Consider the following 17,278-nt stretch of genomic DNA (forward strand, 5'->3'; position numbering starts at 1 on the left):
CAACTTGCCAGCCAGATGAGTGAGTGAATGACCCCGGAAGCAGATCCTCTAGCCCTACTCAGCACTTGTTGCTCACGTAGACAGAGAATAAGCAAAATACACAGATTCTTTCACCTTACTGTAAGCCATAACAGAAATTCCTCCTAACCACCCCCTTGAATAACTAGCAAAAGAGCCATCCTTGTCAGATTGTTCCCAATTATCTTAACCATGGGACCACTTCTGTTAAAGCCCAAACCAGTAGGATTTCCAAACTCAAGGACTGGCTAATCAGACTGAAGCAGAAAGCTGTTTATCCTCTTCCAGTATCTGCTTTGTAACTTTTGAAGTAAAAAAACTGTTCTGGAGCTTGAATGAAAGTTATCATTATGATTTAAAATGCATGTTCTAGAATGCTACCTTGTGATGAAGACACAAATTAGAGTTTACCACAGTAGTATATATATTTGCCCATCTAACAAGCTGTATTTGCGAAATTTGGGTTTCCGTGGACTACAGTTTGAAAAGCTAAACAAGAAACTGGTCACAGTGATTACACTGTTACCTGTGGTAATCACACAGTGATTGCTTCTGTGGAGGGGACATGTGTAACTCAGAGACAGGGATGAAAAGTCAAAGTGTGAGTCGTTCAATTGTGTCCGATTCTGTGACCCCATGGACTATAGCCCACCAGACTCCTCTGTCCAGGAAATTCTCCAGACAAGAATACTGGAGTGGGTTGCCATTCCTTTTCCAGGGTGTCTTCCCAACCCAGGGACTGAACCAGGGTCTCCTGCATTGCAGGCAGGTTCTTTTCCGTCTAAGCCACCAGGGAAGAGACAGGGATAGCATATTTATTTTCATTTCGTTTTCTCTTGCAGTTTTTGATATGTATACTAAACGCCGGTAATATCTGCTCAAGAATATAAATCTTTAAGTCTCTTCCTGACAAAACTACATTTTTTAATGTTTAAAATAAGAGAAACCTAAAACAACTTCAGTACTTATTCAAAATCATGCTCATTACTTTTTAAATTCAACCAAGACATTATCTCAGTATCTTATTAGTGCCTACATTTGAAGCAAGTTACATGTTACAATGCTAGAAACAGCCAAGATGATATGACAAGAAACAATCTGGCTTTGATAACATAAAAGCAGAATATGATTTTTTTAAACCATGTATGTAGATCAGCCTTAGAAAACAATAAAAAGAAACCTGGTGTTGTTATATCAATCCCAGACAAACTAGACCTTCATGCAAAAAGCACTTTCAGAATAAAAGTGGAATACTTCATAACAGTAAGTCACTAAGCAGATATAACTATCACACATTTCTATCCATCGACTAGGCTCCCCTGATGGCTCAGCAGGGGAAGAATCTGCTGGCAACGCATGAGACACAGGAGATGTGGGTTCGATCCCTGGGTCGAGAAGATCCCCTGGAGAAGGAAATGGCAACCCACTCCAGTATTCTTGCCTAAAAAATCCCATGGACAGAGGAGTTTGGAGGGCTACAGTCTAAAGGGTTGCAAAGCGTCAGACATGACTGAGCAACTAAGCACAGTGTACATATATATTCATCTACGAGCAATGTCTCAAATAAATAAAGCAAAAGCTGAGAGAATACAAGGGGAAATATCTACAGCGGTAAACGGGATATTTTAATACACTCTTGTCTGTGTAATTGATACAAGCAAACAAAAGGTCACTTATGACCCTGAAGATTTGAAATACAGGATTAACAAGCAAGATCCAATGTAAATATATTAGAACACCACATTCAATAGCTATAGAGAAAAAATAATATACTGGGGCCACAGTGCAGATCTCAAATTTTAAAGGTCTGAAATCACAGACCTTTGAAACACTGAGATTGTTCTCTGATGACATATCTTATGTTGTTAGAAATAAAAAACATTTAAAAACAACTAGAAAATCTCCATGTGTTCAGAAATTGAGAAATATAATACATTCAACTTATCCAAGTGTTAAAGTAGATACCAGTGAAAATTAGAAACCATTTTAAAGTGAATTATAAAAGTGCTATATATTAAAATTTGAGTAATGTTGCTAGCTAAAACAGTACTTAGAGGGAAATGCTTAGCCTTAAATGCATATATTTAAAAGGAAGAAATGCTGAAAAGTAGTGATCTACAAGAAGTTAGCAAAAGAACAAAAAAGTAAATCCCAAAAAGTAGAAGGAAGGAAATAAAGAGCGGAAATCAATGCAATAGAGAACAAATATATAATAAAAAAAAGGAATCAGCAAGATTCAAAATTTGGTTCCTTTGAATGACTACTAAATTCCCAGGGAGACTGAATGAGGAAAAACAGAAGGTAGTTTTAGCCTATAACAGATATAAGAAGATAATTCTTTACTGCAACCATTAAATGGATACTAATATTTATTATAAATAATTTTATGCTAGTAAATTAAAAAGTTTAGATGAAAAGGACAACTTCTTAGGGGGAAAACTACCAAAATAATCAACAGAAAATCTGAGGTTAAAAATTAAAAACCAAAGTAGTAATTAAAAATCTTTCTACAAAGAAAATTACCAGCCCAGATGGCTTCTTGGCCAGATTCTCACAGAAATTTAATGGAACAATTCAGTCCTACTTAAACTTTTTCAGAATAGAAAATGAGGGTCAGCTCATTTTATAAGGCTAGTATGAGATAACCGCTGATTTCAAATCCTGACAAGGACAATATAGGCCACCTCACTGATACAAAACTATTAACAGAATATCAAACTGAACTCAGAAATACATAAAAAGAGTAATACTGTAAAACCAAATTAGGTTTATCTCAGAAATCAGGTTAGGTTTAAGATTTTAAATAATATATAATTCAGTATATTAGCATAGTGAAGGAGAAAAGTCATACGGTGATGAAAAGCTGCAACAACAACAAAAGGCATTAAATTCAAACAGAACAAAACACAAAATTCTCAGTGAACTGGGTACAGGAGGGAACTTCCTTAGATATGATAAAGGTTTTCACAGAAACAAAACGAAGCAAACTTTTGGCAAACAGACTTGGAGTGAAACGCTGAAAGCTTTCTCTTGAAGACCAGGAACCAGAAGGGCAGAAGCTCTGGGGTGACGGCAGCGTTGTGCGTCTTGACCTGAGGAATAACGTCATGTGTGTTTGCGGTAACATGTAAAGTTCTTCATGGTATTTTTATATACACCTTGAAATATATATTAAAGATAAAAAAGAAAGAAATATTTGGAAATAAAAGGCTAACCTAGCCTATCACTCAAGCTTGGCAACTCCGTAGGTCCTCACCTCCCCACCACCACCCAGTTACCATTACCTTCAAACCAATTAACATTTACTGGGGTTACAAGACATGGTACAATGTGGCAACATGTATCATGAACCTTAACAATGTGTAAGATGAAACCTTATTTAGTAACTCCAGTGCCAATCATTTCATTCTAAGGAAAAAGACAAAGAGAAAAAAATCCATGTGTTAAGACATACACTGCCCACATGATAATAAAATAGAAAACCTAAACTAAATAACCAACTCCAGGAAACAATTAAGAAAAATAATTTTTACAATGGGATTATACAGTCAATAAAAATAAGATTTATCAAATATTCCAAGAAATGAATATAACCTAATTTTTAAAAAATTAGATATATACACGTTTACACTGTAACAGGGGGAAAAAGTCATAGGCACAAAGAAGAAAGTGAAAGACAGGGGGAAGAAGAGAGGGACAGAGGGTAATGAAAGCAGGAGGGAAGGGTTGGGAGAGACGAAAACTAAACTGGTTTTCTTCACATGTTGAGCTTATGAATGTCACCTGTACTTCGGTATTTCCTGAATTTTCTTTAATGACTACAGAAAACTTTAGTAATGGGGTACATAAGAGCTGAAGAAAATAATCACAAACCTAAATGAAGTATCCTAAATATTTTAAAAAGTTCCTTCAAAGGGTAACTTTAAAATTTCAACTTTTATCTCAGTATCATTTTATTCAGATAAATTATTTAACATTTAAATTGTGCTAAGTCTATCATATGCTAGTTACTTAGCACAGAGAGAACTTCTAATCATAATTAGTACTTAAAATAATATAACTTAAAAATAATAATTAGATTTCCAAAGATATATCATCTCCAATTTTCTAGCTAAAAAGTGAAAAGTGAAAGTGAAGTCACTCAGTTGTGTCCAGCTCTTTGCGAGCTGCTGCTGCTGCTGCTAAGTCGCTTCAGTCGTGTCCAACTCTGTGCAACCCCATAGACGGCAGCCCACCAGGCTTCCCCGTCCCTGGGATTCTCCAGGCAAGAACACTGGAGTGGGTTGCCATTTCCTTCTCCAGTGCATGAAAGTGAAAAGTGAAAGTGAAGTCGCTCAGTCGTGTCTGACTCTTCACGACCCCATGGACTGCAGCCCACCAGGCTCCTCCATCCATGGGATTTTCCAGGCAAGAGTACTGGAGTGGGGTGCCATTGCCTTCTCCAGACTTTCTAGCTAATAAAATCAAGTCTTTAAATGACCTTCAGAGCTCCCCTTGGTCTACCCTGCCCACACCCACCCTCTGACCTGCCCTGCCACACACCCCCCACCCCCGCTTCAGCCACAGCCTCACACATGCTGCTCTTCCAACATGCCAAGGACATTTCCACGTTAGAAGCTGCTGCTTGCTCTACCCGAACACTTTCTTCCAGAGAGTTCCATGGCTTAATCCACTTCACTCAGAAAAGGGCTTCTCAAAAAGCCTTTTCTCACCAAGCTACCTGAAGTATTACAGTATCCTGTTACTTTTTAATCCCCTGAATCTATTGTATTCTGCTTCAAAACCTGTGAGCTACCTGACGTGTGTGTGCGACTGAGTGTGCACACATGAATAATGTCTATGCCCCTCGCTGATATTTAAGCTCAGAAAGCACAGCTCTATTTTGTTTACCTTTGTGTCACATTACCTGCCAATAGCAGGCTTTCAAAGATACTCGTTGAAAGAACAAAAGATGGTAACTGGTTTTAGTTTTGCTGAGAAAATAATGATGGAACACTACTAGAATTCAGTAAAGCTTTCAAATGAATTCATTCTCAATCACAAGAGCATTACACACATACTTTGGTGGTAGGAGTACAACGTTCATAACTCAGGGTTCAGTAACAGGAAGGAATGGGGACTTCTTATGTTTCTCTGCCCCTTCCCATATCCTTCCTTCCTCTCATTCATCCATAGATGGTTACTGTGTACCACTAAGTCAGAGAGTATTCTACACATTAAGAACACATAGACAATTAAGACAAGTTAATGCATGAGACATATAAACATAATAACCATAGAATATGGCATGTAACAGAGTTCTGTGAAGTTGTAACATAACAGAGGAGGTAATCCACTTTTAGGGGCAGGTGTTCAGGGCAGTTTCAACAGTGATGACATTCAACAAATACTTGCAAAATCAAATAACAAAAGATATACTTCATTTTACTTTACATATGAAATGAGAGTATTAAGTCTGAAAGTGCTACAGTAATTTGCTACCATGAGATAAGCTCCCTTGAGAGCGAAACCAAAACAAGAGGAATGCCAGAGCAGAACCAGAGAAACTAAGCCAAGTCCTTGATGATTTCAGACTGGATGAAGCCCCAGATGAAGTTCAAGGACAAGATCTAATCATGCCCTTTACTGTGTAGCCAGTCTGAATTTGGTTTTCTGTCACTTACAATATAAGTATACAGATGAATCTCAGCGAATTCTTTGAAAAACCAAAGCATTTGTTTTTTCAGTGTACAGGGGCACTATTGGTATTCTGGAAGGGACAATTCTTGTTTTGCGGGCAAACATCACAGGACACTTGGCATATCTCATCTCTACCAGACCCACAGATTTCCAAACAACACTCATCTTCAAGAAGAACCACAGATCAATCCATTTCTCACAGTGCATGCGTAAATGTTCTTAACAACAACCTTAAAAGAACTGGGATATACCACTCAAATATACTAATTTTATATAGTAATCAATTTTAATTAGTCATTCATGACTATCTAAATGACTGATTCAGTCCTAAGCACAGCTTATATCTGCTCTTGAGATAAGCAGTGCTTTAAGAATGCTACTACTATCTGAAAATTCTCATTCATTTAAGCTTACTTCTCCATACAATATTATCAATATATGTCACTGACAATGTTGGTTATCTTCCCTGTAGCCATTCATCTAATTTCTTCCTAGACTGAAATGCTAGATATTGGTTTTTCTAGTCCCCTTGCAACTAGGGCATAAGTAATAAGGCCAAAATGAAATCTGATACAGGCTTTCTGTAAAAGGTTTACTTGCTTCATCAAGAGATGAGAGGGCAAACTTCCTCCCGTCTTTGGTGGTTGTGTCAGAATGTGATGCCTGGAGCAGAAAGAGAAACATGCAACTATGAAAGGATAAACCTGAGCACAAAGGTCGCCACACTACAGATAAAGATGGAAAGCACTTGGATTCAATCTAGAGGGGAAGCCAGTCTGAGCATGAACCCAAATGGGAGGGCAGTTTAGAGGAAACGGAAACACAGAACCTCTGTGCAGACTGAGGACTGAGCAAAGCCAAGCTTATGCACAAACTGCCCTTTAAACTAATCCTACCTATGCCCTTGCCAATTACCTGAGCTAATACGCTTCTTCTGTTTTTAAATTCTATTTGCATCCTAACTGATACAGGAAACAGCTATGTTTAGGGGAAAGAGCAAAATCGAGACATTGCAGGGAATGTAAAGAAACTTTCAGAGACATAAGAGAATCAGGAACTATAAAGCCAAGAAACAAGAAACCAGATCATTTCATTCCTATGGAGTATATTTCAGAAGCGGTCTAAGAAAACCATGGATGATTGAGATAAGGCCGTTAGCTTTGGTAATTAGATCATCAAGATGACTTTTTAAAAAGCAATTTCGGTGCTGCAATGGTAAGGGAAGTCAGAGTGCAAAGGAAAGAATAATTTACACTTTTAAGAACTCCATAATGCACCAAACCCTTGGAAAGACATGTAACGTGTGTTAAACTCCGTCGATTACAACTCCGTGAGGTAAATATAACATTCTGTGGTGTCCTTAGTCGCTCAGTCTTGTCCGACTCTTTGTGACCCCATGGACTATAGCCCACCAAGCTCCTCTGTCCATGCTGACTCTCCAACAAGAATACTGCATTGGGTTGCCATGTCCTCCCCATATAACATTCTACTTTACAGACAAAGAATACAGCCTGAGTAGTTAAGTTGCCCACAGCCACACAGACAGTAACTGGTTTCAGTAGACTTCAAAATCAGATCTTTGAAGCTTAAAAGTAAATGTTCTTCCTGCTATACCCCTTCATGGATCACAGACTCGTCGTGGTGAAGGGCCTTGTGTAACTCAGTGAAGCCATGGGCCATGCTGTGCAGGGCCAGCCAAGACAGACGGGTCCTGGTGAAGAGTTCCGACAAAGCACGGTGCATTGGAGGAGGGAACGGCAAACCACGCCAGCAGTCCTGCCGCGAGGACCCCACGAACAGCATGAGGCAGAAAAATAAGACACCGAAGATGAGCACCACAACCAAAAGGTGTCCAACATGCTCCTGGGCAAGAGTGGAGGGCAGTCGTTAGTTCCAGAAAGAATGAAGTGGCTGGACCAAAGCGGATATGACGCTCAGCTGTGTGGATGTGTCTGATGGTTAAAGTCAAGTCCGACGCTGTAAAGAGCAGTATTGCATGGGAACCTGGAATGTCAGGTCCATGAATCAAGGCAAATCGGATGTGGTGAAGCAGGAGATGGCAAGAATGAACATCTTAGGAATCACTGAACTAATATGGATGGGAATGGGCGAATTTAATTCAGATGACTGTTATATCTACTACTGTGGGCTAGAATCCCTTAGGAGAAAGGAAGTAGCCCTTAATAGTCAACAAGAGTTCTAAGTGCAGTACTTGGTGCAACCTCAGAAAAAAAAAAATAATAATAATCTCAGTTCACTTCCAAGGCAAACTGTTCAATATCAGTGTTATCTTAAGTCTATGCCCCAACCACTAATGCCAAAGAAGCTGAACAGTTCTATGAAGTAGAACTGCTGTAGTTCTCGAACTACACCTTCTAGAACAAACACCAAAAAAAGATGTCCTTTTCATCACAGGGGATTGGAATACAAAATAGGAAGCCAAGAGACGCCCAGAATAATAGGCAAGTTTTGCCTTGGAGGGCAAAAGCAGGGCAAAGGCTAACGGAGTTTTGTTAAAAGAACGCACTAGTCATAGCAAACACCCGTTTCCAACAACCAAGAGACAACTATACACATGGACACCACCAGATGGTCAATACCAAAATCAGATTGTGTTCTTTGCAGCTGAAGATGGAAAAGCTCTATACAGACAGCAAAAACAAGACCTGGAGCTGACTGTGGCTCAGGTCGTGAGCTCCTAATAGCAAAATTCAGGTTTAAAGTGCAGAACGTAGGGAAAACGACTAGGTCATTTAGATACGACCTAAATTAAATCCCTTATGATTATACAGTGGAGGTGACAAATGGATTCAAGAGGTGAGATCTGGTAGAGAAAGTGTCTACCAGATTCATGAAACTGAAAGAGGTTCATATATGAGTTTATTGAAAAAGATTCCTATGTTTTATATGAGTTTATATATGAGGTTCATCACTGGAAAGAGGTTCATAACATTGTATAGGAGGCAGTGACCAAACTATCCCAAGAAAAAGAAATGCAAGAAGGCAAAGTGATTGTCTGAGGAGGCTTTACAAATAGCTGAGGAAAGAAGAGAAGTGAAAGGCAAGGGAGAAAGGGAAAGATATACTCAACTGAATGCAGAGTTCCAGAGAATAGCACAGGAGAGATAAGAAACCCTTCTTAAGTGAACAATGCAAAGAAATAGAAGAAAACAACACAATGGGAAAGACTAGGATCTCCTCAAGAAAACTGGAGGCATCAAGGGAACATTTCATGCAAGGATGGACACCATAAAGGACAGAAATGTTAAGCACCTAATAGAAGGAAAGGTATTAAGAAGAGGTGGCACGAATACACAGAGAACAGTACACCAGTTACTGCGGTCACTCACCCAGAGCCAGACATCCTGGAGCGTGAAGTCAAGCGGGCCTTAGGGAACATCACTGCCAACAAAGCTAGTGGAGGCGACGGAATCCCAGGTGAGCTATTTAAAATTCTAAAGGATGATGCTGTTAAAGTGCTGCACTCAATATGTCAACAAACTTGGAAAACTCAGTAGTGGCTACAAGGCTGGAAGAGGTCACAGTTTTCATTCCAATCCCAAAGAAAGGCAATGTCAAAGAATGTTCAAACTACCATACAACTGCACTCATTTCACAATGCTAGCAAGGTTATGCTCAAAATCCTTCAAGCTAGGCTTCAACAGAATGTGAACCAAGAACTTTCAGATGTACAAGCTAGGTTTTGAAAAGGCAGAGGAACCAGGGAGCAAACTGCCAACATTTGTTAGATTATAGAGAAAGTAACAGAATTCCAGAAAAACGTCTGCTCCTGCTTCACTGACTGCGCTAAAGCCTTTGAATGTGTGGATCATAACAAACTGTGGAAAATTCTTAAAGAAACAGCAGTACCAGACCACCGTACCTGCCTCCTGAGAAACCTGTATGCAGGTCAAGAAGCAAGTTAGAATCAGACATTGAACAACTGACTGGGAAAGAGTATAATAAAGCTGTATCTTGTCACCCTGCTTACTTAACTTCTATGCATCATGAGAAACGCTGGGTTGGATGAAGCACAAGCTGGAATCAAGACTGCTGGGAGAAATATCAATAACCTCAGATATGGAGATGATATCACTCTAAGGGCAGAAAGTGAAGAGGAAACTAAGAGCCTCTTGATAAGGGTTAAAGAAGAGCATGACAAAGTTGGCTTGAAACTCAACATTCAGAAAACTAAGATCATGGCATCTGGTCCCATCACTTCATGGGAAATAGATGGGGAAACAGTGGAAACAGTGTCAGACTTTATTTTGGGGGGCTCCAAAATCACTGTGGATGGTGACTGCAGCCATGAAATTAAAAGATGCTTGCTCCTTGGAAGAAATGCTATGACAAACCTAGACAGCATACTAAAAAGGAGAGACATCACTTTGCTGACAAAGGTACATATAGTCAAAGCTATGGTCTTTGATTATGGTCAGTAGTCACGTATGGATGTGAGAGTTGGACCATAAAGACTGAGTGTCAAAGAATTGAGAATTGTGGTGCTGGAGAAGGCTCTTAAGAGTCCTGGGACTGCAAAAAGATCAACCAATCCTAAAGGAAATCAACCCTGAATGTTCACTGGAAGGACTGATGCTGAAGCTGAAGCTCCAATACTTTTGGCCACCTGATGCGAAAGAGCCAACTCACTGGAAAAGACCCTGATGCTAGGAAAGACTGAAGGCAAAAGGAGAAGGGGGTGGCAGAGGATGAGATGGTTAGATAGTGTCACTGACTCAATGAACATAAATTTGAGCAAACCCCAGGAGGTAACGGAGGACAGAGGAGCCTGCCATGCTGCAGTTTATGGTGCTGCAAAGAGTTGGACACAACTGAGCGACTGAACAACAACTACTCCAGGCTCCTAGGATTAAAGAATAAAAATACAGTGGCACAGCAGGCTCAAAATTCAGACTGGCTTCTGTGAGCTGCACGGCACACAGCACTGTGTTTGGCAGCCCTGGCAAAGGTATATTTAAGCATGTATGTAGGCTAGAGAGGGCAAGACTTAAAAAGGAGTGATAACGGATAATTACTGAGAAAGAAAGATAAAGAGGGATGATCATGGACACATCTGGAGAAGGTTGCTCTTGAAGAAAAGGAAGGACAATTCCTTCTTTTCAGATAAGAGTAAATAAAGAAATGATATCAGGATAGAAAAGATTATACCTGAGATGTTTGAGATTTTTCTCAGGAAAGGAAAAGATCAAGTTATTTGCTATAAACACTTTCATGAAGTTAGACAAAAAAACCCACAATCGACATTATAGATCTGGAAGATAACAGAACACTAACTGGTATGAAAACAATCCAAAATTCTCACACAACTGTCTCTTGTATCCTTCAGAGATCAAGATAGTGATTAGGCCTGTTCAGAACTGGGCACTAGAAAGATAAACTGACATAAAGTTAAGTATTCTAAGGTATCAATGACGGGCTGGTAAAAACTGATGACCATGGGATCCTGGTGACTAGGGGAGGCAAATGAAAAGAGCAGTAGGCTAATGAATTGAATGAATAGAGAGACACAAAGACGGGAGGGTTCCTAAAGACAGGAAGAGGGGAAGAAAGAGAGAGAGAAAACGGGTTCCATAGGTGTGGAAGAGTGCTTGTTTGTGGTCAGACAGGTCTTGACACAATGCCTCAGGCAATGAGCTATTGCCTAGGGCTGAGCACTACCCCGTCAGCTAAAAGCACAGCATTGAGAGACAAGTGCCTGTAAAAACACGCAGTCCTCAGGTGCAGGAAACAAACAGGCTTACCAGGTGGCTTAGTGGTAAAGAACCCACCTGCCAATGCAGGAGAAATAAGAGATGTGGGTTTGATCCCTAGGTCGGGAAGATCCTGTGGAGGAGGAAATGGCAACCCACTCCAATATTCTTGCCTGGAGAATTCCCATGGACAGAGGAGTCTGGCTGTCCACAGGATTGCAAAGAGATGGACATGACTGAAGCGACTTAGCCTAGCACAGCAACAAACAAGTGAATGAATTTGCCCGCACAGGAATCAAACATTTAAAGTATCTCCTCTCCTTTTAAAATGAACAATTCTATCTCCAAATTTAAGAAATTCATCAAGAGGATAAAAGTCTACAATAAAGGTTAAGGCAGATGTGTGTCAGGAGGTAGAACGAAAAGTTAAATCTGTCAGGCCAATTGTAACCCACCTGTTAAAAGAGTTTTAGCATAAAATTCCAATAAGGCAACAACAGTTTGTGCTTTAGAAACTCTGGAGAGCACCTAGCATGGCTTCAAAAAAAGGATATCACTCAATTTAATTTTAAAAGGTCCACCCATTGCAATCTCAGTGGACACGCTACCATTTATACTCATAACTTCATTTTTTACCATTCTTCTGCTCTTGACACATTATCCAATTACAGGAAAAAATGGGAAAAATCAGACATGGCAACCTCCACTACCACATCCCTCCTTCAGTTTGTACTTTTTACACCGTTAATTCTGACTACTCTTGCCCTAGTAATAAATGAAGAAGAAATGACACTGGCACAACCTAAATTTTGCAGAAAATATCAAGTACCAGAAGGATTGTCAAGTAGTACTAATAACAATTGAGAACCCAAGAAATTTGATTAGTTTCAAGTTTAAAAAGCGTTTTCTCCATTTCAGTCCTTTCCAAATAAAACAAAGGGCTTGGGACAACACAAGATTGTGAAGCTTCAATGGACGATTTAGGCTAACAGTAAATAAAAGAATCACTAAAATCGCTTATCCTTTCTTGGGCTATTACATTCCTTACCTTCATAAAGCCTTCTTTTAAAACCGGGACCACTTCTCAATTCTTTCCCTGGATCTAGTATACATACGTCCCCCCGTTCCCCCCCCCAAAAGTTTAGAGACCAAAGACTTGCTGTAGTCAGAAAAAGATTAATTTAGATGAAGAATCACTTGCCGTCACTGGCACCATTCCTCAACTTTGCAGGAGTTCGATGGTCAAATTCCCAAAACCATCAAAGTCTCCTGGGGGCTGGATTCCCCCTACAAGATGAACAAAATCCACTGGCGTCTGGATAGCAAGCTTTTCTTTGTAAGTCTATAAGCCTGGGAAAGCTTTCCAGACAGTTAAAAGACTTCTCAAGGAAGCAAAAGGTCGAAATCAGGAAGATGGGGAGGTGACTAAAACAGGCAGACGACCCACCCACCTAACGCGAAGGAGGGACCGCTTGCAAGGGCTGACGCTTCAGCAGGAGGCAGGAAAGGTTGCGGAGGGCGGCCGGCGCTGCGACCCCCGGCCCCCGGGTGGGAATGGAGGGCACGCAAAGTCAGGGGCCAGCTGGAGGCCTGGAGCGGGGCGCGGAGAGGGGGCGGGACGTGGAGACAAGGGAGCGGCGGAGTCCGGCTGAGCACCACCAGGGTCTCAGCCACAGCGGGGCAAAGCCGAGAAAGCTTTGCCCAAAGAGGAGACACCGAAGCTTGCAGCTTCACCCACCTGCCAGACGCTCGCCCCGCGGACAGAAGCACGGACGCAGCCCGGGCGCTTCCTCTCCTGCCGGACACAGCCCCTGCCGCCGCCGGAGCTCCGGGACCCGACAGCACAGGGCGGTACCGAAGTAGGCAAAGCGGCGACCGCACTGGAGCAGACCGGGGTGTACATAGGGGGCGCCGGGGGCTCGGGAAGGCAGCTCTGTGCTTGACCTTCCTCACCGGTGGCCAACGGCGCTCCCTGGGAACAGCATCCCGCCTGGGCCCGCTGCGCCCGGGCCTGCGCCCGCGGCTCCCCCCGGCAGCGGCCGGGCTTCCGGCGGCCACACCCCGCCCCCGCGCTACTCGGCCGCCGCCATCTTGTCGGAGGCGGGAAGACCGCACTGCGCAGGCGCGCGCCGAGGCGGCCGGCTCCCCGCGCCGCGCCGCGGGGAACCGTAACGCGCAGGCGCGGAAGCCGCTGCCCACCCCCACCCCCACCCGTCGAGGCCGGCTTCGGCAAAGCCGTCTGCTCCGTCGCACGGGTGCTGCCAGGCTTAGTGGCCAGTCTCAAACTGTACCGCAGCCGAGTTAATAGACCCTTCTGCGCACCTCACAGTCAGTCATTGTGTAAAACCCTATCTATGTGCCAGGTCCCGGGACAGGCGCTGGTGAAAGATTAGTAAAACGCGGCTCCAGCGCTAACTGCTACCGCTGCTGCGTCGCTTCAGTCATGTCCGACTCTGTGCGACCCCATAGACGGCAGCTCACCAGGCTCCCCCGTCCCTGGGAGTCTCCAGGCAAGAACACTGGAGTGGGTTGCCATTTCCTTCTCCAATGCATGAAAGTGAAAAGTGAAAGTGAAGTCGCTCAGTCGTGTCCAACTCTTAGCGACCCCATGGACTGCAGCCCACCAGGCTCCTCCGTCCATGGGATTTTCCAGGCAAGAGCACTGGAGTGGGGTGCCACTGCCTTCTCCGTCCAGCGCTAAAGGTGTTCCTAATCTAGTGAAAAAGGACGGGGATGAACGAGTGATTTCCACAACTCTTGTTTTTTACCTGCACACCACCTTTGCTCTCTTGCCCCTTCGATTTTAATAACTGAAAACATACCTCTTCCAGGAAGTCCTTCCTCTCACACAATTTGGTCAGTTCTTTTCTAATACCTCGCCTTACCTCTTTAAGCTTTATTTCATTCATTGTAAATTCAACAAATAATATTTGAGTTTCATTTATATTCTAGATATGATTCTAGGTTATAGCGACAAGGAAAATAAACTCATGGGACTTACATTTTAGGGGAGAGTATAAAACCAAAAAAAAAAGCAAACTTCAAAAAATCAACAAAATAACGTTTGATAGTGATGAGGGATGGGAAGAGAAAAAAACCACCAAAAGTTAATATTGGGTGAGGGGTGGTAGTTAGCGATCTCTCTCCAGAGATGACACTTGATCTGAGGCCTGACTGACCACTGGGGCCAGAAGTTGAGAATCATCCAGGCAAAGCGTTCTAGACAGAAGAACAGCAAACGCAGCAGACCTCTCATTCTTGAGGTGGGAGTGAGACCAGCACATAAAGGACAGAAAGACTAGGTGATGTGGACACCTGGGGAGGATATGAGGGGGGGCGGGGGGCGGACAGGGGCAGTTTAGGTAGTACATTGAGGCCATGGTAAGAACCGGATTTTTACTTCATGGTAGCCCCTCCATCTTGTTGACGCTGCCAGAACTACTCCTCAAACACTTCTAGCTCCTGACTGCCTCGCTGCACATGCTGATTCCACTGTCTTGAAGACACTTGCTCTTGTTCTTTACACATCTAGCTTCTCATCTTTCAGGTTTCAGTTTAAATGTCACCTCAGAAAGGCCATCCTTCCTAAACTAAGTATCCCACCTGCCCTTTCATTAGTCTCCATCATTGCACCTGATCATTTCTTTTAGGGCACTGAGCATATTTTTCAATTATATATTCATTGCTTCTTCACCATTCAGTTCACTAAACTGAACTCCACCAGGGAGGGAAGATGTTTCACTTACTAGTGAATACTCCATGCCTAGCACCATGCCTGGCATGAGTGATCACTCAATATGTGTTTGCTGTTTTTAGGAATGTCGAGTTTGTCGGCACTTAAGTAGTCAGTGGTATACTACATTGTTTTACACTGGTTTTTAAAAATAAATGCAAGTCATTTCCTGTTTATATACCCTCTGCTAGATTATAAATAAGAACTTTGGCAGAGAGAGAGGAAGAGAATGAGATGAAGAGTAGGTGAGGGGTAGTGGGCAAAGATTGTATTTTGCATATATTTGCAGGACTGGGAGGTGGAAGGCTTCAATTTAGTGAAGCACCTGTTATATGTGTCCTGCGTTTGGCTAGATACTTAATTCCCACTACAGCCTTGCTAGGTAGTTATCCTTAGTTTTATACATAGCAAACTTGAGAGAGACTAAGTCACTTGCCTAAGGTCCTACATTAAGAGACAGTGCCAACCATAAAGTTCATGCCCTTCCCTTCTAGAGAAACTGGATTTTGAGATGGGTTTGTTTGGTGATTTGATTCTGTGTCATTAGCAGGCTTTTATTAGCCATTTCAGCCACTGCCATTTAAGAATCCCAATCATACTGCTGTTCTTGTATAGGATCTCAACAAAGGGCCTGATGTGAAATTGCTGTGATTTTTTTTTTCTTTTGGACTATGGCAGGGTTCATTTTACCATTCCCTTTTCATGTCTTTTTAAAATTTGTATTTCTTTTTATTAATAATGTGTACAAGTTTGATCAAAGGAAAAGAGGAGATACAGAAAAATGGGTGCATTTCCTAAATGCTAGCTGCATCCCCTTGGTTAGGCTTGTTATTTTATGACTAACTCTTTCATCTAGGTCCCAAGTAATACTTTAGACATCAAAGACAGTTCTCTGGCAAAGAGTGACAGCCTCATCACAACAATCACTTATCCCATTTACTCATCAAAATTATACACCATCATTTCCCTCCAAACAGGATAGCTGGGGAAAACTACGAGAAAGGATAGGGCCGCTATCCTGTATCCAGGGCCATTCAGCCTTTATATGAAGGCATTCCGTTTTTTTAATATCATTAACTCATGATAGCATACAGCTGTCAATCAAACCCAGTTAGTCCATAAGCAAACCAAATAGTAGGTGGGAATACATACTTAAAAAGATTCTTCGATCTTCGACCCCACTGTAGTAGGACTCCTTCTTGGAATAAATTCTGGAATCAAGGCAATGTCTTTGGTTTCTGTGGTATTGGTTGAATATTCTCCTCATGGTTACCATCTGTTATTGGTTGAATATTCTCCCACTCCTCAAAAGATATGTTGAATTCCTAACCTCAAGTACTCAACAATATGAACTTATTCGGGAATAGGATCATTGCCGATGTAATTAAGTTCAAATGAGGTCATACTGGAGTAGGTGGACCCCTAATCCAATAACTAGTGTCCTTCTAAGAAGACAGCCAAATGGAGAAAGAGACACACGGGGAGAAGGCTGTTTGATGGCAAAGGCAAAGATTGGTGTCGTGCACCTGCAAGCCAGGGAACACCAAAGACTGCTGGCCAGCCACCAAAACTGAGAAAGAGGCAAGTGAGGATTTCTCTACAGATTTCAGGGGAAACACAGTCGTGTCAACAACTTGATATCAGATGTAGAGGCTCCAAAACTGTGAGACAATAAATATCCATTGTTTTAAGCTACCCAGTTCATGGCAATTTGTTATAGTGGCCTTAAAAACTAATACACCCCACTCTGTCTTCATATGTGTGTGTGTGTGTGTGTGTGTGTGTGTGTGAGGACGTGAAGTAAAGGAAAGAAACTGTCAGGGCTTGAAGCAGAGGAAAGAGATGGGGATGGGCTGCCCACTCCCGTATTCTTTCTGGAAAAACCCCACGGGCAAAGGAGCCTGATGGGCAATAGCCCATGGGGTCGCAAAGAGTCTGAGATGTCTGCTAAGTGATGACTTAGCAGGCACACATGCATCCAGAATATCATTTAAACCTGTGGCGCTGAAATGCAGCTAGTGATGCATTACTGGAGTGGGTTGCCATGCCCTCCTCCAAGGGATCTTCCCAACCCAGGGATCGAACCCAGGTCTCTTGCATTGCAGGCGAATTCTTTACCATCTGAGCCACCAAGGAA

At 42.2% G+C, this 17,278-nt stretch overlaps 1 protein-coding gene across 4 annotated transcripts in view; it reads right to left on the bottom strand.

Moving 5' to 3' along the window:
• APC (APC regulator of WNT signaling pathway) overlaps positions 1 to 13,513 on the bottom strand; it is a 120,602-nt gene extending 107,089 nt beyond the window's left edge. For all 4 annotated transcript variants that reach the window (XM_070462330.1, XM_020891891.2, XM_020891888.2 and 1 more), the window contains exon 1: positions 13,147 to 13,513. In XM_070462330.1, the coding sequence (XP_070318431.1) occupies positions 13,147 to 13,311 (165 nt within the window). In that variant the 5' untranslated portion in view covers positions 13,312 to 13,513. The remainder of the gene's footprint in view (positions 1 to 13,146) is intronic.
• Between the last annotated feature and the right edge of the window lie 3,765 nt (positions 13,514 to 17,278).

This window comes from Odocoileus virginianus, unplaced genomic scaffold (genome assembly GCF_023699985.2).
Source record: "Odocoileus virginianus isolate 20LAN1187 ecotype Illinois unplaced genomic scaffold, Ovbor_1.2 Unplaced_Scaffold_3, whole genome shotgun sequence".
NCBI lineage: Eukaryota > Metazoa > Chordata > Mammalia > Artiodactyla > Cervidae > Odocoileus > Odocoileus virginianus.